This window comes from Hemitrygon akajei, chromosome 10 (genome assembly GCF_048418815.1).
Source record: "Hemitrygon akajei chromosome 10, sHemAka1.3, whole genome shotgun sequence".
Lineage (NCBI taxonomy): Eukaryota > Metazoa > Chordata > Chondrichthyes > Myliobatiformes > Dasyatidae > Hemitrygon > Hemitrygon akajei.
In genome coordinates, this window is record NC_133133.1 from 67,997,668 (window position 1) to 68,021,589 (window position 23,922).

Genomic DNA, 23,922 nt, shown 5'->3' on the forward strand with positions numbered 1-23,922 from the left:
AAGCAGTTGTCTGGTGCAGCTGTGTCCCCAGAAGGCTGGCCATAACTGACCACAGGCTGGAGGTGAACTGGGCGCCTCTGTCAGAGGTAATGTGGGCCGGTACACCAAAGCGAGATACCCAGGTGGCAATCAGTGCTCGGGCGCAGGAATCGGCAGATGTGTCGGTGAGCGGGACCGCCTCTGGCCACCTTGTGAACTGGTCCATGATAGTCAGGAGGTGCCGCGCTCCTCGCGACACTGGCAGGGGGCCCATGATATCCACATGAATGTGGTCGAAACGCCGGCGGGTGGGGTGGAACTGCTGCGGCAGAGCTTTGGTGTGCCGCTGCACCTTGGCAGTTTGGCAGTGCATGCACGTTTTGGCCCATTCTCTGACCTGCTTGCGGAGTCCGTGCCAAACGAACCTGTTGGAGACCATCCGGACGGTTGTCCTGATGGAGTGTGCGTTAAGTTATGAATGGAGTCGAAAACGCGTTGCCGCCAGGTTGCCGGGACGACGGGGCGGGGTTGGCCAGTGGTGATGTCACAGAGTAGGGTCCTCTCACCTGGGCCTACGGGGAGGTCCTGGAGCTGAAAACCGGAGACTGCAGTCCTGTAACTAGGGATCTCCTCGTCTGCCTGCTGCGCCTCCGCCAATGCTTCATTGTCTACCCCCTGGGACAGGGCTTGGATGTTAGGGCGGGAGAGTTCGTCCACCACGACATTGTCCTTTCCCGAGACATGCCGGACATCCGTCGTGTATTTGGAGATGTAGGACAGATGTCGCTGCTGGCGGGACGACCAGGAGTCGTCTGCTTTCGTGAACGCAAAGGTAAGAGGTTTGTGGTCCGTGAACGCGGTGAAAGGCCTACCTTCTAAGAAGTAACTGAAATGCCGGATTGCCAGGTACAGCGCCAACAGTTCCCGGTCGAAAGCACTGTATTTGAGCTCGGGTGGTCGTAGGTGTTTGCTGAAAAACGCCAGGGGTTGCCAGCGACCCTCGATGAGTTGTTCCAGCACCCCACCAACTGCCGTGTTAGATGCGTCCACTGTGAGGGCGGTAGGGACGTCCATTCTGGGGTGCACTACCATCGCTGTGTTTGCCAAGGCTTCTTTCATTTTAATGAAAGCGGCGGCGGACTCCTCGTCCCAGGTAATGTCCTTGCCCTTACCCAACATCAGAGCAAACAGGGGGCGCATGATTCGGGCAGCTGAAGGGAGGAAGCGGTGGTAGAAATTCACCATACCCACGAATTCCTGAAGGCCTTTGATTGTGTTGGGTCGGGGGAAATGGCGGACCGCGTCTACCTTAGCGGGCAGAGGGGTTGCCCCGTCTTTAGTAATCCTGTGGCCCAGGAAGTTGATGGTGTCAAGCCCGAACTGGCTTTTGGCTGGGTTGATTGTCAGGCTGTATGCACTCAGTCGGGCGTAGAGTTGACGGAGGTGGGACAGATGCTCCTGACGACTGCTGCTGGCTATGAGGATGTCATCCAAATAGATGAAAGCGAAGTCCAGGTCGCGTCCCACCGCGTCCATTAACCGCTGAAACATCTGTGCGGTATTTTTTAGGCCGAACGGCATGCGGAGGAACTCGAAAAGGCCGAAAGGGGTGATGAGTGCCATTTTGGGGATGTCGTCTGGATGCATCGGGATTTGATGGTATCCCCGGACGAGGTCTACCTTGGAGAAGATTGTGCGCCATGCAGGTTTGCTGCAAAGTCCTGAATGTGCGGCACAGGGTAGCGGTCCGGTGTTGTAGCCTCGTTCAGCCTGCGGTAGTCGCCGCATGGTCTCCAGCCCCCTGTTGCTTTGGGCACCATGTGCAGGGGGGAGGCCCATGGGCTGTTGGACCGCCATATGATCCCCAATTCCTCCATCCTCTTGAACTCCTCCTTCGCCAGTCGGAGCTTGTCTGGGGGAAGCCTTCGAGCACGGGCGTGGAGGGGTGGTCCCTGTTTCGGGGTGTGGTGCTGTATGCCGTGTCTGGGCATGGCTGCCGTGAACTGCGGTGCCCGAACCGATGGGAAATCCGCCAGGACTCTGGTGAAGTCGTTGTCAGACAACATGATGGAGTCTAGGTGTGGGGCCGGCAACTGGGCTTCACCCAGGGAGAACGTTTGAAAAGTCTCGGCGTGGACCAGTCTCTTCCTTGGCAGGTTGACCAGTAGCCTGTGAGCTCGCAAAAAAATCCGCTCCCAGGAGAGGTTGGGCTACGGCAGCCAGTGTGAAGTCCCATGTGAACCGGCTAGAGCCGAACTGTAGCTGCACCGTACGGGTACCGTAGGTCCTTACTGTGCTGCCATTCGCAGCCCTCAGGGTGGGACCCGGTGCTCTGTGGCGGGTGTTGTTACTCGTCGGAGGTAAGACGCTGATCTCGGCTCCGGTGTCAATCAAAAAGCGGCGTCCCGACTGCTTGTACCAGACATACAGGAGGCTATCCCGATGGCCAGCCACCATAGCCATCAGCGGCAGCTGGCCCTGGCGTTTCCTGGGAACTTGCAGGACGGGCGACAACGGCGGGCTTCTGCACCCCACCGCTGGTGGTAGAAGCACCATTGTTCATGGGCCTCCTCACCCCTGCCTCTGGGGTTAGTGGACTCTGCAGCCGGGCCTGGTCTGGTTTGCTGCTGGGAGCGTGGCCTGGTGATCTGTGCGACGGACGCCCCACTCTCCATCTTGGCTTTCCACAGCACATCTGCCCGGGCCGCTACCTTCCAGGGATCGCTGAAATCCGTGTCGGACAGCAGCAGGCGTATGTCCTCGGGCAGCTGCTCCAGGAATGCCTGCTCAAACATGAGGCAGGGCTTGTGACCTCCGGCCAGGGAGAGCATCTCGTTCATCAAAGCTGACGGCGGCCTGTCTCCCAAACCATCCAGGTGCAGTAAGCGGGCAGCTCGCTCATGCCGTGAGAGTCCGAAAGTCCTTATGAGCAAGGCTTTGAATTCTGTGTATTTGCCGTCTGCTGGGGGAGACTGTATGAACTCCTCAACCTGGGCGGCTGTCTCCTGGTTGAGGGAGCTCACCACGTAGTAGTAACGTGTGGCATCCGAGGTTATCTGCTGAATGTGGAATTGGGCTTCTGCTTGCTGGAACCATAGGTGAGGTCGCAGCGTCCAGAAGCTTGGCAGTTTTAATGAAACTGCATGAACAGTTGCGGCGTCATTCATCTTCGGCTCAAATATTGTTTGGACCGTCGGGGTCACCAATTGTAGTGGTGTGCTACATGCAGCGCTGAAATAACGACACGGAGTCTGTGAGCTGCAGTTGCAAAAAGAGATTTATTCAAACTTCGCGGCCTCGCTTTAAAGTCTTCCTGATCCCGCCCTCCCCGGGCGGGAATGTTGTAGGGGGCGCGTATTCACAGTCCCGTCCCGCGTGTGGGCTTTTCCCCTTGCTGGTGAAGCAGGCTTGGCGCCCTCTTTGGGACCGGCCTCAATACTGGCTCGCGCCACTTTGTGAGCCGGTTCGAGTGTGCTGGGAAGTGGGTCGCCACAGTGCACTGCAATAAGAGAAGCATCCACATTCATTTAGTTTTCCAACACTGACAGTGGATTTCAATCATCCAAGTATTTCAATCCTATTCAATCAAACTAAATATTGTACTAGCAATATACAGCCAAAATGTTTATGGAGATAACACTTGAACTATCAGCGAAACGATCTTGGCTGCACAAATTATAACTTATGTTTTGAATTAATTGGTAGAAATCTTTCCAGCACACATTTGCATAGGTATATACCAAATAGGTATGCCTATTGCCAAATTGAATAATTTAACTCTTCAAGTTACTTCTTTGGTAGGTAACTACATCATTTCTCAATGTATTTGTTCAAGTGCTTTTAAGACCATTGCAATTCAATTCAATACAAATAGTTTTTAAAAAAATTATTGTTAGTGCCTTCTTTTAGAGCTGTGAGTATTTTTATACTTTAACATAATCTCTTTGACATACTATATGGTCACACTTATGGAGTGTATTATGATAGAGGATAACTTTTGTTTGGATGTTAGTGTTTGACTGATGATCAACCATTAGAAGGATTTTTAATAAGCATGCAATATTTATTTGGTAAACCAATGCAACTTTAATGTATTGTCCTACCAAGAGAGACTGAACATTTTAGGTCCATATTTCTTTGAGTTTAGAGATGAAAAGCACAGTCTTATTCAAGCATATAAAGTCTGATTGGGAGATCTTACCATGAGGATGTTGAGTTGTGGAGAGTCAAAAGCAAAGACACATAGCTGCTAAATAAGGAGCCAGTCACTGAAAGCTGAGATGTGTAGGAATTATTTCTCTCACATGTGGTGAGTCTCAGGAATTCTCTGTTCCAAGGGTAGTGGAGGTCAGAACATTAGATGTATTTAAGATCGAGACTGGTGGGTGTTTGAAGGATCAAGAAACTGAGGGCTATATGGAGGTAGCACAGAAGAGCAGCTGAGGCTAGCATAAAATAACCATTTTCATATGGAATGGCACGGCAGGCTTAGAGGGCCTGGTGGCTTTCTCCTGCTCCTATTTTCAGAAAAGTCTGCCATTTTTCCTCCATTTCTGCCTATCAGCACTGAAAGGGTGCATTAGTTACTTATAGGCTAGATGCTGGAGCCTTTCTTCCAGCTGTTGAATTATTGCTTCAAAGTCTGCAGGTGCTAAAGGGTATCTTGCTTATTTATAGCCTTCTGAAAAAGTTAATTGTTCTAATGTGATGTTTGAATAGGTGAGCACTTGGGGAAAAATATTTTTATGCGCATAGATGAGTGGTAGAATTCAGTGCACGCTAATGGAAGTGACGGGTAAATCAAAGTGGGATCAGTGCAGGATTAGTGCAACTGGGTTGCTGAAGGTAGGTGGGATTCAATGGGCTGAAGTGCATGTTTCTGTGCTGTAGCAACATAACTGATCCTGCTTGTTGGTTGGTTTTCTTCATTTCACTTGGGATTTTGTTGCTTAATTTGCTGCCATTTAGTTTTAGCTTATTTCCTTTATTACTAGCGTTATAAGAAGATTGGTGATGCTCTTACACACTTCAAGACATTTCGATAAGAACATGGATAGGGAGGCTTTAGAGGGATATAGGTAGGCTGAATGCAGACAAACAGGACGAGCTTGGTGGGTAACATGGTGTGCATGGACGAGCTGGGCTGAATGGCCTGCATCAATGCTGTCTTACTGCTGGAGGGCTCTGCCTTTGCCTCAGTGGTGAGCAACATATCAGTTGCTTGCTCTCATTACAGAAGTCCATCCTAACCATGACTGAAATTGCAACCACAATATTACTAGGGAATGCTAAAGCATTCGTTGCATTGGTTTCTAAGCAAGTAGCTCACTTCAAACTTAAGCTGGCAGAGATTTGAAACTGTCATCAGTGGGAGCTGACTGCGCTCCATTCTCCATCCATCAGACACAAGCAAGAAGTTTTGCTATGATTACAGGCTATGATTAACATTATGGATATGTTAAATTCTGCTGAACATATCAAGTGCAAGGTTTTACAGGCACTACAAGCCATTCCGGTCCTTTACATTTAAACGATTTGTGACCATAGGCAGCAAATGATGTAGGTCACTGCTTGATGTCCAGACAGTTGTTATAATTCAATCATTTTTAAGAATTCTGGCATGGCCACTGCATTTCAGCTGCTATTACAATTTAAATAGTTGCTGCTGGATGACAAGTCTATAGGTGAATGACACTGTTGTGCAACTCACACACGCTTGAAGTACACCCAGCCATTTGACATGTGATGGAATGTATCCTCCTGTATACTGAAGTGTCTTCTGATGACTAAACTAAGCTGTGTTATTGGGGGGAGCAGATTTAATTGTGCTTGGCAAGTGTGCGGTCATGCACTTTGGCAGAAGGAATAAAAGGGTAGACTACTTTCTAAATGGGGAGTGTTACGTACCCCGTAACTGGGTCACTTACCAGCAAAGATAGAGAGGTCCGTTGAAGTCTGATGGTACTATTTTTAACAGTATTTATTGATAAAAATACACAAAATAATATCAAGGCAAACATACAGATAATATACGTCGTCAATACTAAATCTAAAAGCGTGGGTCTAATAGTAATCAATAAGAAATAGCTCTATCGTTGTCTAGGGGATAATGTATTGTCCGATGGAAATATAAAAGTCACTCAGTTCATTCAAGCTGCAGCTTTTGGGTTGGAGAGAAAGACGGGTTAAAACTTGTACATTCCTTTTATGATGTCAATCCTTCGAGAGTCGTTGGGAGTTGATTTCCCCGTTGTTAGCTAAAAGCCGTTCTGCCGTGGTACAGGGCCCACCGATTCCGGGGCAAACAGAAAAGAACGCACGTGGCCTTCCACTGGTTTTTGCTATTACGGGATCGCTAGCGTTTCTTCTGGTGTGTCTGAGGGGCTGTTCCCACAGACCCTCTTTTTATCCTGACTCACAGGGTCTCAGGTGTCAATCAGGTTGGGATGATGCAATCCCTCCACCAACCTCCTCCTCGGTTCATTGCCTGGGGCTTCGATGCATAGTACAGGATGCAATACACAAGTCTGTCTCCAAGAGACAATAGCCGGTATCAATGGGTCCGCCTTTCGGAGGCCAGGACACATTCCAACTCTTTGTGGATTCTGCATGTCTTTCTCTCATTTCCTGGGTCTCCTGAACTGACTTAATAGTGATCTTGCAATTCTCACAAAGGAGGGGGGGCTACCCCGCACCCTTCGGCCCCTCAGAGCTGTGGCACATTCGTAACAGGAGAAAATTCAAAAATCTGAGATGCAAAGGGACATGGGAGTCCTTGTGCAGGATTCCCTGAAGGTTAACTTGCAGGTTGAGTCAGTGGTGAGGAAGGCAAATGCAATGTTAGCATTCATTTCAAGAGGACTAAAATATACTAGCAAGGATGCAATACAAAGGCCTTATAAGGGATTGGTGAGGGCTCCCTTGGAGTATTGAGAGTTCTTGTTTTGTGTATCAGAATGCCTTGAACCCTTCGTAGTTCAAAACTCTATAGTCTCATTTTATTTAAATAACAATTTGCATTTTTGCTTTTCCCCTCAACATGGGAGATGTGTAAGGCTTGCAGTGGAAGAATTTGTGGAATCAGAATCAAATTCTGATTTATTATTGCTGACATATGACATGAAATTTGATGTTTTGTGGCAGCAATACAATGCAATGACATAAAATCTATAAACTACAAAACTAAATAAATAGTACAAAAAATGATGGGATCGCGTTTGTGGGTTGATGGACCATTTAGTAATCTGATGGCGAAAGGGAAGAAGCTGTTCCTAAATTACTGTGTGTGGGTTTTCCATCAGGTCTATCCCTCATGATAGTAACAAGAAGACATATCTGGATGGTTCCTTCTTAAGGCAGCACCTCTTGAAGATGTCCTCAATGGTGGGGAGAGTGGTGCCCATAATGAAGCTGGATAACTCTACCACCCTCTGCAACTTCTGGCAATTCTGTGCACTGGGAACTCCATACCAGGCTGTCATGCAGCCAGTCAGAATGTTCTCACCATGCATCTATAGAAATTTGTATGAGAGTCTTTGGTAACATAACAAATTTCATCAAATTCCGAATGAAGTAGAGCTACTAATGTGCCTTCTTCATGATTGCATCACTGTGTTAGTCCAGAGATAGATCCCCTAAAATATGGACACCCAGAAATTTGAAGATGCTTATTCTTTCTACCACCCTGAATGAGGACTAGTGTGCATTCTCTCCAATTCTCCTTCCTGAAGTCCATAATCAGTTCCTTCGTCTTGCTGATGTGGAGTACAAAACCACTGGGGTTTCCCTCTCCATTATTTGTGACATTTACTGGGAGTGTTATATATTATATATGAAGCATTGTTGAAGACCCTACCACATATCCACCAATCCCTTTCACTAACTACCAGCAAGGGGAAGATACAGTAGCCTCAGGACCAGGACTACCAGACTAGGTAACAGCTTCTTCCCCCAGGCTGTGAGACTAATGAGTACCCTTCCACTACTAAGGTCTCTTCATTTGGTCTGCAAACTGTTCACTGTTTAATGTACAGTTTATTGTTTACCGGTGCTACGCACTTCACATGCATTTTGAATTGTATTTTATTAACTTAGTTGTGCTAATATTTTGTTTTATTTGCTGTGTATGATGTATGTATTGTGGGCCCACGTGGTGTGGAGGAACATTGTTTCGTTTGGTTGTATATACAGTATGTACATTGTGATGAAAACCAACTTGAATTTGAACTTGTTGATCTGACACAGCTCAATCAGTCAATCTATCTCACTCTTAAAATTTCCTTGTCGCCATCTGACAATCTACCAACAACAGTGGTGTCATCAGCATACGATGGTCAGGTATGAGCTCTGAATGATGGAGATTGTTGATCGCTGAATAACTGAGCTTTAAGGATTGCATTTAGCTGAGACTAACCGAAGTTAGTTGTGCCCACTTAACAAGGCATTTTCAAACTTTGACCTTGCATGTGAGTGTACTGCATTTCGTGCTGCTGTGCATTCAGGGACTTGTGCATGATCTTTACTTTATTGTTGCCAAACAATTGATACTAAAGCATACAATCATCAGAGTGATATTTGATTCTGCGCTTCGTGCTCCCTGGAGTACAAATCAATAGTAAATATCATAAAAATTTAAAAATTTAAATTATAAATCATAATAAAAAATAGAAAAGAGAAAGTAAAGTAGTGCAAAAAGAAACCGAGACAGGTCCAGATATTCGGAAGGTATGGCCCAGATCAGGGTTGGGTTCCATTCAGCAGTCTTATCACAGTTGGAAAGAAGCTGTTCCAAAATCTGGCCGTACGAGTCTTCAAGCTCCTGAACCTTCTCCCGGAGGGAAGAGGGACAAAAACTGCGTTGGCTGGGAGGGCCGTGTCCTTGATTATCCCGGCAGCACTGCTCCGACAGCATGTGGTGTAAAGTGAATCTTGCCCTATAACACTATAACCATGTCAATCCATTTTATTTTATATATGTCTGGAGGCCTCCTAGGCCCTATGTGGAGGACAACTTTTCTACTTTTCATTTTCTCCATCAGATTTTCCAGCATAACAGTCATTAACTTTGGAGCCAACTCATCCAGGTATTATAATTTTCTTCACTGTATCTAAATTATTTTCCTTTCCTGCAGGACTGCCTACTCTTGCACTACCCCTTTAAACTGTGATAGCTAACCTCCACCAGTGCAAACCACTCACAATATTAGCCCTGCGCTGTTGTGGCTATCCACAAGAACAGTTAATGCTGGCTGTGTACAACATTTAATCGAGAGAAAGAAAGTGCCAAGTTGGTATCCTGCTAGCACAGCAATCCACAGGCATTGCTTAACCGTGTATTATTATCCTTTTGCTCATTTTTACAACCATCTAGTTTAGCCGCTGAAACTCAGTGCTGCCACCTCACACAGGTTAAAAGCAGTTGTACTAGTCTGAAGCTGATAGCAGCAGCATAATGGACACATAATAGGCTTCAAGACATTGATCTCTTATGTGGGATTTGCTATAAACAGATTTTGAGCTGTTGGTATTCCAGACCAGTTTGCAGTGTTCTTTCAATGAATATTCCCTGCTACCTATTTTGCCCAATTTATTCAAGGAAAATTATGATCAAGTAAAGCAAATGGCAATGGACTTAACTTATGAGTGATATCTTTTAGGATTTTATATCAAAGCAGATACATAAATAAAATAAAAATGATTTTATAATCATTTGGATGCATTTCAGATTCATTAAAAGAAACTTGGCTATCCTGCCATTTTTCTTTCTCAGCCTTTTTTCCACAGCCACAGAAACAAAATCCTTCCTGTCTGTGAAAAGAGTGACTATTAAAAATAAATGTGAAGACAAAATACCAGCAGTGATAAACCTTACTTTTCCTTCACTCAAGAACTATACCGACAGAATGTAAAGCATTCAGAATCACGAGTCATGAGAATTAAGTTTTTATGAAGAAGCAAAGATTTCAGTCTGTTTTAATCAATGCCAGGTTCCCATGTAATGGTCGAGCAGAAATGAAAAGGAATAGCGGCCCAGGAAGATCCAGCAGGCTTCTTCAACCTCTGCTCCCACACATTAGTATTGGCAGTGTGTCTCAGCCATTTGTTAGTCTTCGAACGTGAGAGAGCTTATAATTTTCTTTTGACTGCTCTCTGTTGAATTACAAGGTCTCTGGAGATGTGAAACCAAGCGATTTGATTGGATAACTGGTCCACAATGATTTATAATGCCCACTGGCTTCCTTTTATATAGCATTGAAAACCTCAAAAGTCTTTTTTAAGCTGGGCTCTGAAGTCTTGTCACTCCTCCCATTCACAAAGCAAAGGCTTTTAAATTGATAACTTTGCAGTTTTGGTATGTGATTTGCAATGGCAAAGCTTTTTGTTTCCACATTTAAGGATTACGATGAAATATTTTGCTTATAAATCTCAGATGAAAGGTTTTAATTTGTTTGTTGGTTGAAAGTCAGGGAGAGGGAAAATATCTATTAATACCCTGTATCTTTTCCTGATATTGCAGAGCTTCCTTACACGTCTGTGGCAATCTTTCCTACAACAGGCCGCCCAGGAACAACGTTAAACTGAAAAAACCTGCAGAGATTTACAAGGATGCTGCCAGGATGCAAGGGACTGAGTTATACGGAGAGGTTGGGCAGGATAGGACTTTATTCCATGGAGTCTCGGAGATTGAGGTTTGATATAATAGACATGTATAAAATGATGAGGGGCAAAGATGGAGTGACCGTACAGTCTATTTCGCAGGAAAGGTGATGGGGAGATTGTATTTATACTGATGGAGAGTTAGTCACACACATACTTCAGAATGGATGGCTTTCTGGAGCAGGAGCCAAGCTCTGTAGTTATCATGAAACAATCAGAGGCTATTCATCCCATTGCACCTCCCAGGAAAACAATTCATTCTATTCCATTGTCTTTTCCTCAAGGGGAACAAAAAAACTAATGGGTACAGGTTTAAAGAGAGAAGTGAACAACTTAAAAGGAACTTGAGGAGAAACTTCTTCACACAGCATATATAGAATGAGCTGCAGGAAAAAGTACTTGTGACAGGTACAACAATATTAAAAGACGTGGAATTGGAGGGGATTAGGGGGATATGGGCTAAAGGTAGGCAAATAGGACTCTCCTGGTAGGTATCATGATCAGTATGGATCATTTGGGGTGTAGGAACTGCTTCCACCCAGTATTGCTCTATGATTCTAATCAAGACATATTATTAAAGTAATGAAATGCATACACTATCCAGTCATTAATGGAAACCACAAAACATAATGTTATTATTATGTTGTTAATAATAATAATAAATTAGTAATTATTGTTACTTGTTTGGAAATGGGTTTAAAATGTACGGGATAATTTTTTAAATGTATTTTTATACAGAGCGGAATAGGCCCTCCCGACTCTTCAAGCGGCACCTCCCAGGGATCTCCTGCTTTAACCCTAGCCTAATCACTGGGCAATTTACAATGAACCATTAACTTACCAACTAGTATGTCTTTGGACTGTGGGAGGAAACTGAAGACACTCGGAGGAAACCCATGTGGTCATGGGGAGAACGCACAAGCTCCTTACAGGCAGCAGCAGTAATTGAACTCAGGTCACCTGTACTGCAAAAGACTGTGTTAACCACTACACTACCATGCATAGACAGATTTTTTAAAGTCAGGTCTGAGAAGATTCTGTTTATGACCTACTACTACAAGTAAGTTAAGCCACTCAAATTGTCGCTTATTTATCACGGAATCATGGTCTTTGAGCAATAAAGATACCCAGGCCTTTTGGCTGAGCCAACCATGCTGACCATGGTTCCCACCCAGGTAGTTCCAATTTCCTGCATTGGGCCCATATCCCATTGAAACCAACCCCTCCACGTACCTATCCAGATGTGTATGAAATAATACTATTTTACCTTTCTTAACCACTTCCTCTGGCAGCTCACTGCCCACTGTATGAAAATGTTGCCCCTTAGGTCCCTTTTAAATCTTTCCCCTCTCGCCCCGAATCTAACTCTCCAGTTTGGATTGCACTACCCTGGGGAAAAGATTATTACTCTCCCCTTATCTATGCCTCTCCTAATTTTAAACATTTCTATAAGGTTTCCCCTCATTCTCCTAAATTCCTAGGTATAAGGACCTAGTCTCACCAGACTATTTGTATAACTTAGGCCGTTTAGTCCTGGCAGCAACCCTGTAAATTTTTTCTACCCTCTTTCCTGTTTCACCATGTCTTTCCTCTAATGGTGTAAAAACAAATCTGTAAACAGCACTCCAAAAGTGGCCTCACTAACAACTTATAGAACTGCAACTTAATGCTCCAATGCTCTGACTGAGGAAAGCTAGGATGCTAAATACCTCTTTTACTACCCTGTCTACCATTGATGGGGCTTTTATTGAATAAGGCAATTGTACTTCAGGACTCTCTGTTCCATCAGTGCCCTAGTGCCCTACTTTGATAGTATAGGTCATATATCTGTGTTGAAATCCGTATGCCAATCCTCAGCTCACTTCCCTAACTGATCAAGCTCCCTCAATAACCCATGATAATCTTCTTCACTGTCAAAGTTCAAAGTAAATTTATTATCGGCCTCTATATGTCAACTTATACTACCCTGCAATTCATTTTCTTGTGGGCATTCACACAGAACAAAGAGATTCAATAAAATCAATGAGAAACTGCACACAAAAACAGATGAACAAGTAATATGCCAAAGAAGACAATGTGCAAATGCAATGAATAAATAGGTAATATTGAGAACTTAAGTTGTAGAGTCCTTGAAATTGAGTCCATAGGTTGTAGAATCATTTCAATGTTGAGGTGAATGAGGCTATCTGTCACTACCACGGATTCAGCAGCACAGCAGATTCGGCAATTGCGCTCCTGAATCTGCATGTGTCAGCTAATTATTATTTCATTGTGATAGTTATTTAACTCCATTCATTCCATCGCAGTATTTGTCGAGACTGGGACATGGATATAGCTACACTTCGTTATCTACATTCCGCCTTGCCTGAGAAATTGGACTGTCAAGTCAACTGACTCTGAAGACGAGCAGTATTCATTTTAATCTTAGTTGATCTTTTCAGCCATAGTGTAGGATCTGTTTTCCATTTGAGTGTTTTAGTTAGTGGTCCTATTTGGCCTATCTTTTATTGTTTTGTTTTCCCTTTAACTCTGTTCGCATTAAAGTCTGAACTATTGACCCGCTTCAGTGTCTCTCACTCTGCACTTGGGCCGTGTCCGAACCTGGTGTCACTATCCGCACTCAACAAAACCTCCTAATTTTGTGTCATCTACAAATTACTGATGAAGTTATAAATAACAAATAATAAGGGTCCCAACACCGACCACTGTGGCACACTACCAGTCACTAGCCACCACTTTGAGAAACAACCTCAACCACCACTGTTTGCTTGCTACCTATGAATCAGGGATCTTGCAAACTAATTCTCCCTGAATTCCATGGGATCTCACCTTCCAGACCACCTACCTTGCCGGACCTTGTCAAGAGCCTTATTAAAGTCCGTATAGACAACATCCACTACCCTACCCTCATTTAACTATTTCATTATCTCTTCAAAAAACTCTAAAAGGTTCATCAAGCACAACTTTCTATGCACGTATTCCGTGCTGACTCCTACTCAGACTCTATCCTGGTAGATCTTATCCCTCAGAATTCTCCACAGTAACTTCCTTATTACTAATGTCAGGCTGACCAGTGTGCAGTTACCTAGTTTGTGCTAGCTATCTTTCTTTAACAATGGAACACATTAGCCACCTTCCAGATCTTCACCTGAGGCTAACAATGAAGCAAATATCTCCACAGCTTCTTCTCTACCTTCCCGCAAAGTCCAACGATGCATGTAGTCAGGTGCCGGGCACTTATTCACCCTTATGCCTTATAATACAGAAAATAACTCCTTCCAATTGATATGAATTTCCTGCAAAACATTTCCACTTGTTTCCGTTGCCTTTTGAGGAACCATGATCCAAAGATGGTGCCAGTGTACATCAATGCTCTCTGTGAGCTGCGGAAAATTGTTCCAGTTTTCCTTTTAAATACGGGTTTCCCCCGCAATCTGAAGGTAGAGCGTTCCTATGAAACTGTTTGTAAACAGAAATGTCGTAAAGCGAAGAAGCAATTACTATTAATTTATATGGGAAAATTTTTTGTGGGTTCCCAGACCCAAAAAATAACCTACCAAATCATACCAAATAACACATAAAACCTAAAATAACACTAACATATAGTAAAAGCAGGAATGATATGATAAATGTACACCCTATATAAAGTAGAAATATTGTATGTACAGTGCAGTTTCACTTATCAATATCGGGAAGACAGTGAGCCAGAATCGATTTGGAGAAAAAAAATCAGCACGTACATGCATGTGCATATACACGCCTACGCACGTACATGCATATGTACACACATGCGTACACACGTACACGCATGCGCAAACAACTGCCCGCACAAGGCTTCACGGTCATTGTAGTCTTTCTCGGGGTAAACACACATATAAAGCCGGCGTCTTTTTTTCATAAAAGCGAAAATCCTCTTTGGTTAGGGAAAACAGGTACTAATGTAGGTCTTTCGTAACAACAAGTTGTTGTAAAGCGAATGTTCGAAAAACGGGAGACACCTGTACAGGTATACTTCTTTTGAATTACTTTCACTGCAATCTGCAGTGTGTAAATTTCCTCTCAACAACGAACTTCAAAATTACATCAATGATCTTCAGATCTCACTTTCGGCGATTGAATGTGGAGCGGAAGTCATGAGCTCCAGTGGAGCTGTCAAGCAAAGCACCTTTAAGGGTCAATGCCATGGCCAAAAGATGAGGCAGGAGAGGTGAATTTCAAACTAGGCTGAAGTGCAGAGGGATGAGGTTGCATCAAGATAGCATCATGTTGGCGAATGTGCAGTCACTGGAAAATAAGACTAATGATCTCATGGCAAGGCAGCTGTATCAGAGGCAAATGACGCATATCTCAATTGCTTGCTGCACTGAGAATTGGCTATCAGCAGACAAGCCAGACACAGAGGTTGGACCAGAAAGATTTACAATTTTCAGAACGGATGGAACCACGAACGTGGGGGTTATGTCAACCTCTCGTTTCCCTCACTTAGAATGCCTAATGAACTATTCTGCTTGTTTCGTGAATTCTCATCTATGGTCCTGGCTGCAGTTTATGTACCACCAGCAGCTGATTATAAGAAAGCACTCATAACACTGCATGATGTCATCTACAGGTTAGAAACAGCCCATCCCGATGCATTTCAAATTATAATCATTGACTTCGACCAGGCCTGTGTGAAGTAAACCCTGCCCAATTATCAGCAGCGTGCAACTTGTTGCACCAGAGGTCCCAACACACTAGGCCACTGCTCCACTATGAAAAGAAATGCTTATTGTTCCTTTCCTAGACCATATTTTGACTAATATGACAATTTGGCTGTATTCCTACTACCTGCATACAGACAGAGCCTAAAAAGCAAGGTCCCAGAGATTAAGACAACTAAGAGGTGCTTGCAGGCGGTAGAGGAACAGTTACAGGCTTGCCCTGAGACAGGAGACTGGGCCATATTCAAGCACTCATCGGAGGATCTGAATGACTACACTAGGGTTGTAACAGACTTTATTAAACCAGATGTAGATGAGTGTGTCCCCACGAAATCATTCAGGGTCCACTCCAATCAGAAGCCCTGGATAAACCATGAAATCCAAAATTTGCTGAGGGCCAAATCGGAGGAATTCAAGATGGAGATCAAGAATGCACAGCAGATGCAGGTGTGATCTGCAGAAAGCCAACTCACAGGTGAAGTGGAGATTCCTGAGTAGACTGGAATCAACCAGGGATGCTCAACAGCATTGGCAAGGTTTGAATGCCATAATCTCCTACAAAGTAAAATCCAGCAACTTGGGGGACAGCAGTTTTGCTTCCAGATGAACTCAATGCCTTCTATGCTCACTTTGACCACCAGAACAGGGGGGAACCATCCCCATGACTCCCAGTGATCCTTCAGTCTCAGTATCTGAAGATGACGTGACAGCTGTTTTCAAGAAAATCCAAGGAAAGAATCTAGTCTGGATTGAGTACCTGGGCAAGTACTGGTCTAAGTTGACCAACTGGCTAGTGTGTTCAAAGGTTCAAATTTTCATTTTATTATCAAAGTACGTATACAGAATACAACTCTGAGATTTGTCTTCTCCAATTAGCCACAAAATACAGAAAAAGCACAGAAGTAGTTAAAAGAAAGATATCAATCTCTCCCTTGCACAAAAAAATAAACAAAACTTGCAACCCCCCAATCCCCTCCCCCACCCCTCCCTCACACAAAAACTAACAGATCACCTACATGGAGAAACAACAACGAGAATATCAAACACCAAACCCCCACCCCATCAATCAGCAACAAGAAAGAATGGGCAAAAACATTTAAAAAATGATAGAACTTAAAGAGGCCAATATGACCTATAGTCCAATCGCTAAATCTCTGAAAGCATTAGTGCCCAGTGGCATCTCTGAGAGCAGAGATTTGAACTTGCGGCTTCTCCGAGGGCAGAGACATAAACCAGCTAGCTGCTGCTTCGAGGGAAGTGACATGAACAAATTTACCTACCAGGGCAACAGGTCCACAGCAGATGCTGTCTCATTGGCTCTTCACTCAACCCTGGAACATCTGGACAGCAAAGATGCATACATCAGGATGCTCTTTATTGACTACAACTTAGCATCCAATACCATTATCCTCAAAACTAATCAATAAGCTCCAAGACCTTGGTCTTAATACCTTCTTGTGCAATTGGATCCTTGATTTCCTCACTTACAAAGCCCAATCAGTTCGGATTGGCAAAAACATCTGCTCCACAATCTCCACAGGGCTGTGTTCTTAGCCCCCTGCTCTATTCACTTTACATCTATGACTGTGTGGCTAAGTACAGCTCCAACATCATACTCAAGTATGCTGACAACACCACTGTTGCGGGCTGTATCAAAGGTGGTGATGAATCAACATATAGAAGGGAGATTGAAAACTTGGCTGTGTGGTGACGTAACAACAACTTCTCACTCAATATCAGCGAGACCGAGGAACTGATTGTGGATTTCAAGAGAGGGAAACCAGAGATTTATGAGCCAGTACTCATCAGAGGATTTGAAGTAAAAACCATCAGTAATTTTAAATTCCTGAGTGTCACTATCTCAGAGGTCCCGTCATGGACATGTTATATAAATGTAATTGCAAATAAAGTACAACAGCACCTCTACATCCTTAGGAGTCTGTGGAGATTCGGCACGACATCAAGAACCTTGACAAACTACCATAGATGTGTAGTAGATGGTATATGACTAGATGCATTGAGGCCTGGTATGGAACACCAATACCTTTGAATGGAAATCCTACAAAAGATAACAGATATAGCCCAGCACATCACGGTTAAAGCCCTTCCAACCATTGAGCTATTGCTATTGCCAACCAATGCTATTGTAGAAAAGCAATATCCATCATCGAAGAGCCTCACCACTATACCATGTTCTTTTCTCACTGCTGCCATCAAGCAGAATGTACAAGTGCTTCAGGACTCACACCACCAGATTCAAGAACAGTTACTACCCCTCAACTATCAGGTTCCTGAACAAAAGAGGATAACTACATTCATCTATTCAGATGTTCCCATAACCAATTATCTCACTTTAAGAATTTTATTTGTCGTTATTTCACAGTCTTGTTATCTATTGCTATTTATTTATATTTGGATTTACACAGTTTGTTGTCTTCTAGCTCTTGCTCTTTCATTAGGACTGTTTATAGTTGCTGTTCTATAAATTGACGAGTATGCCTGCAGAACAAGTATCTCAGGGTTGTACATGGTGATGTGTATGTACTCTGATAATAAATTTCACTTTGAACTTTGATGATTTTCTCCTGAGTAATGATCAATGACAAATATTGATTAAAAATCCCACATATCTCCTGGAGGTCAAGATATAGGTAGTCCTACCATTAGCTCATATTTCACTTTTCTGAAGGATAAAAACATTTCTTGAAATGCAGGCTAAGTTTTTTGAATTGTATAATTAACTTTGTGTTAGTAACACACTTCTTCTTCGGTTGTCCATCGAAATCCAAAGACGACGTCCACTCCTTTAACGGTGAGATCTTTGATGACTATACCGTCCTATCCTGGACCCACAAGCTCTATTGCAGGTGGGAGATGTATATGTGGTAGTGGTGGTAGTGATAGCAACCCGGCTGTATTTCTCCTGGCTCTCTTCTGCTGTCTTCTGGTTGTTCTTTCCATCTCCAGAATACGAACCCCGTCCCTACACAGCTGTCGCCAAGTGATATGGTCAGCAGCAACATCCTCCAGGTCCTCCGGTCTGATCTTGCACTTCCTTAAAGCATTCTTCATCTGATCCTTATAGTGCTTCTTTAGCCCTCCAGCTGAGCATCGACCATGATTTAACTGGCCGTTTAATACTCTGTGGGGTAGCCAACATGGGGGCATCCTTATCACATGCCCCGGCTACTGCAGCTGACGCTGGATGATTATGGCCTCAATACTTCTGCAGTTTGTCTTTACAACAACTTTTTGTCTTTACTGCAGTGTGAGGCACCCGCTCATGCCAGATAATTCCCAGAATGCCCTGAAGGCAGCTTATGTGGAAGCACTCCAAGGACTTGATGTGACGGCTGTAGGTTACCCAAGCTTCACAGCTATAAAGGAGGGTGGTGACACAGACCGCTTGGTATACAGCGACCTTTGTGAAGGGACGAAGGTTCCTGTTTTGAAAGACTCTATGTCAAAGTCTCCCAAAGGCAGCTGATGCCTGTTTAATGAGGCTCTGGATGTCGTAGTCAATACCGCTATCCTCGGAGAGAATGCTCCCCAGATATTTGAAAGATGGCACTACTGACAGTTTTTCATCACCAACAGTGAAGGCGGGTAGGGTGGGTGGGACACTGGTACTCCATTGGCAAACCACTTCTGTCTTGGAGGTGTCGACAGTCAGCCCCATCCCGCTGTACGCTCTCACCGCCACAGCAAGGACAGTCTGAAGATCCTCCAGAGAATGGGCCACAAGAGCACAGTCATCTGCAGACTGCAGCTCCAGGACCCTCTCTCTATGGAGTTTGGTGGTTGCATGGAGCCTCCTGATGTCAAAGAGGTTGCCATCTAATCTGACATCCACTGCCACACCGCTGCTGTCCTCAATCTCGTTGTGGAGAAGCTTGGTAACACACAAGAGGAAGATGTTAAAGAGCACTGGTGCTAGCACACACTCCTGCCTCACCCCTGTGCGTACAAGGAAGGTCTCGGACTCTCGTCCTCCTATGGTCACCCGAGCAGTCATCCCATCGTGGAACTGGCGGAGAATGTTAACAAATTTATTGGAACAGCCAAACCTGAGGGGGACATCCCATAAGAGCTCTCTTTGCACAGTGTCGAATGCTTTGGAGAGGTCGACAAAGGCCATAAACAGGGCCTGATGTTGGTCCCGGCACTTTTCCTGAAGCTGCCGGGCTGTGAAGATCATGTCGATTGTGCTCTTGTTCTTCCTAAATCCACACTGCGATTCAGGCAGCATTGACTCGGGGATGTTGCTGAGGAGCCTCTGAAGCATCACCTTAGCCAGGACCTTTCCAGCAACAGAAAGGAATGATATGCCCCTACTATTGCCGCAGATGGCCTTGTCACCCTTGTTCTTATAAATGGCAATGATGTTTGCATTTCTCCATTGCTGTGGGATGTTCTCGTCAGTCCAGGCCTTGGTGATGTACTGGTAGAGGGTGTGCATACACATGTACCCTCCGTTCTTCAGTAACTCAGCAGGGACATTGTCAGTGCCAGGAGACTTGTTGTTCTTAAGGGAATGGATAGCTGATAGAACCTCCTGGAAGGTTGGTGGTAGACTGAGGTCGTGGATAGGAGGAAGTTCAGGCAGTTCATCCAGGATGGTGGGGTTTCCATCAGAGCCCTGATTAAGCAGGGTATTAAAATGCTCAGCCCACCTCAGCAGAATGGCATTCTGATTCTTCAGAAGTGTTTAACCATCTGCTGTTTTCAGGGGAGTAACGCATCGATTTATGGGGCCGTAGATGGTTTTGACAGCACTGTAAAAATTATGCGTGTCATTTCAGTCCAACACTCATTTTGTATTGCTTTTTTCCACATGTGCTCCTCGGGGCCACATGCGGAAACTGGGTACTTTACGGTCCCAGGCTAAACTACAGGGGATCTCAGAGCAGCAGTGGGCCCCACTGATGTGGCCTGCAGGCCCACCACTGTGTGCATATGCCCTGGCGCCCATCAACCACAGTCTGAACTATGGATAAATAGCCCCACTGCCTTGTGGTAAGTCTATTGAGATAAGGCTAAGGGAGCACACCCTGACAGAAAAGCAATGTGCTGGCGGCGCGCCTTAACAGACCAAGGACCCGGCAGCCTCCTGCAGCCAAGATGTGGGACTGGTTGTCCTGGGATCACCCTTGCCACCAGGATTTATCTCATCATGGTGAAGGTCGTGCTACTGGGGATGGCACACCCCCTGTGGCACTTTAATATCTTCCTTGTGCAGGTCTCCACCTCTGACCACGGTGAACAACACCTGGACCTTACATATGGTTGAAGTCTGATGGCGCTGGGGCATCTGGCAATGGGAGCAGATATGAATGGACTGGGAGCTCCTAGTCAGAACCCTGCCTGGCAGCGGCACAGGGTATTTGGTCGCTAGCAGCGGGGACTGAGTGGCAGCTGTTTTTTGGCAGACCCCTGTGCGACTGAGAAGCCCTATTTAGGGACCACACTGCTCACCCCAATTGGGGAAGAGCCTAGAAAAGGTGGCCTAAAAATTGCCCATTCAATCACTCACCTGGCACCGATCGGGCTATTCCACTACTGCAGTCAAATTAAGAAACAATACTACCTAAAACTGGCAACATGAAATGCAGGGACTCTCCTGGACTCGTATGGCATCTCTGACAGGACCTCAATGGAGAACAGGCTTGATCGCTGCTGAGCTGAGGCACTACAACATCGACATTGCTGCCCTGAGTGAGACCAGGCTCCTGGATGAAGGCACTTGAAAGAGGAATGGATGGGTTATACCTTCTTCTGGAAAGGTATCCCCCCAGGTGGACAACATCTCCACAGAGTAAGACACCAAGACACCTTTCTACCAAGTCTCACAGAAGTACCTGTTGGCATTAGTGAAAGACTAATGACCCTCCGTATCCCCCTAGCAAAGAAACGTTATGCCACGCTTCTCAGTGCCTATGCACCGACTTTGCCATCTGAGAATGAGGCCAAGGGATGCTTTTATGAGACATTAGTAACACACAGACACACACAAAATGCTGGAGGAAGTCAACGGGTCAGGCAGCATCTATGGAGAGGAATAAACAGTCAATGTCTCTGAAACTCAACGGGTCAGGCAGCATCTATGGAGAGGAATAAACAGTCAATGTCTCTGAAACTCAACAGGTCAGGCAACATCTGTGGAGAGGAATAAACAGGCACCTGCAGTTATTTTGATCTTCATTTGTCTATCATCACTTTGATTTTTCAGAAAGTTACCAGAGTGTTGCTTGTTTCTTAGTTACCAAGATGCAACCACTTTACAGTATATTATATTCACATTTCACCTTGTAATAGCTGAGTAAGTTGAACATTTCCCCTTGAAACTATTAGATTAATGCTAACCACATTTTCAACAACTTTAGTCTCATCAGTATTGTAAAGAGAGCTTTGTTTTGAGCAGCTGCTGAATATTTCTGTGAAAACATTCCTTGTCTCTGAATTGGCTTAGAGGTAATACTCTCCCACAACTTTTAGCTGTTTTAAATAGCCTTTCTGTGTTAACATTTGAACCTTCACTTCACTGGCCATTTATCCCAGCATGCCTCTCAATTGTCCACTTCAGATGATTAAATGATTTTGTAGGATTTTGCCTAGTCTTCCTATTCTTATATATCCACCCACTCAGTCCTCTTCCCTTCTCCTGCTGCACCTTTGTACCTGGAATTTCCTCCCTTAACTGGTTCCACTCATCGCCATCCTTTCTTAACAGATTCCATAATCAGTGGGCTTTTATTGTCCCTGCTTACCACCTCCCAGACTGTGTCACAATCTCCATCCTCCCCCCACCCCCACATCAACCCCTCCTCACCTAGATTCACCTATCACCTGCCAGCTTCTGTGTCATCTCCTTCCACTTCTTTATACTGGTTATTTCCTCCGTCCACCTTCAATCCTGATGCGGTATCTGAACTTGAGAAGTTGATCACCCCTTTGCCTCCACTGAAGGTGCCTGACAAGTTGAATTCCTCCAGCAGCTTGTTTTTTTTGCTCCAGATCTAGCAGCTGTAGCCTCCTGTGCCCCTCTACCTATTTTTATAATTGGCATGTTGTAAAACTGACCATTATCTTTAAATTTTATGAGACTAATTCCTTTCAGGCTCTTTCTGTGGTTAACATGCTAGATCGTAATGTTCACCAATGTCTTCCACTAACCAGTGACAGCTACATTATTGGGTTTCTTAAAAGCTGGCTGACAGCTGAGTTTTCTTCAGTAATGGCCTAAGTGAACAGAAGAGCACTTGGCACCGCAATGGCGATGCTGGTCATTGAATGACTACCAGCACCATAACAGAAGGTCAATAACAATTTCTAGGTAACTTCAATGTTAGGGTGTTCAGCTGCACCATGGCTCATGTGAAGCCAAATGCAGAAGTAGCAATGATTCCTGAGAGGCCAAGTGCTCTTTTGTTGCACGAATCCTCATGCAACATTCAGTTTGTTGTTGGAATGTGGAATGACTGTCTGTAGATGTGGTGGGGACAGGTTCTATTGTGATCTTCAAGAAAGAATTGGATACCCTAATGTTGAGTTAAAAATTGCAAGGTTTGGTGAAGGAATCAGGAGCGGAACTAGGAGAGAACCAGTGCTGACATGATATACTGTATGGACTGCTCTTTAATCTACCTAGTCTATGATTGTTACTTGGTGAATGCAAGGTTAAGTTCAACCTTTGGCATATCTTTCATAGCTCAGACAGAATTTCTATCTGGACAGAGAAGTGGATTGAATGTGGCATCATGTTTCTCAAGATCTTTATAACTACCGTTGACTGCTCATAATATTATTGAAACAGGTGTCCAAACAGATGCTTCTCTGAATGATCAGAGCGGTTCAGTTTTTGGCACTTCTGTAATCACAAGTAATGATGTTGGGTGATGCATTCTCTTGAAAGAAAGCAGCTTTGACTGCTTTATATATTTATTCCGATCATATCACTCAGCCTCTCAGCTGATCACTGAGGAGCAGATACGCTGATATTAGTGAGATTAATGAATTGCCGACTCAAGTTTCTCTCAATTCAGTTACCCAACTGGAAAAGGCAGCTTCCTGCAGATATCATCCCAATTCCATTAAAGCAACTGTGCTCAAAGGATGTAACACGCAGGACTTTGCTCCAAATATCTTTTGAATCCAACTTCACAGTAAATAGCAATGGAGACAGTTATTCATTCACAGCAGATCCAGCTGATATATTTCTCACATTCTTCATCAAACAAAACTGAATAATTTGCACAGACTCAAGTAACTCCCATGGATGGTCCTATTCAGTCAATAATCTTCTCCAGGCAGCAAGTGCCTACTTGACATCTGCCAGAAACATTTGCTTCATCTCACTGATGCACAATGTGTTGTCTTTTGAAACTCACCATTCACGTCTTCCCAGCAGTTCAGTGGGCAGTGTCTAGCTGTGCTGATGCTTTGCAAAGGTAGAGACTGACAGAGCACTAGCTTGTTCAGAAACGCTGGCTGTGGAATCATGCTGTTCATTGAATCTAATAAAAACAGCAAATTAACCTGTGTCAAAATACTAGTTGAGAAGGAGAAGAACTTCCAGCCAGTCTTCCTA

The 23,922-nt window shown here is 44.5% G+C and overlaps 1 protein-coding gene across 3 annotated transcripts in view; it reads right to left on the minus strand.

The window, feature by feature from the left end:
• Positions 1–23,922, minus strand: part of pcdh19 (protocadherin 19) — a 426,596-nt gene that overhangs the window by 142,929 nt on the left and 259,745 nt on the right. Inside the window, exon 4 of one of the 3 annotated variants that reach the window (XM_073058415.1) lies at positions 3,242–3,478. The exons of the other annotated variants lie outside the window; for them this stretch is intronic. Within the exon in view, the coding sequence (XP_072914516.1) occupies positions 3,282–3,478 (197 nt within the window). The 3' untranslated portion in view covers positions 3,242–3,281. Of the gene's footprint in view, positions 1–3,241; positions 3,479–23,922 lie in introns of those variants that run through there. 3 annotated transcript variants of the gene reach the window in all.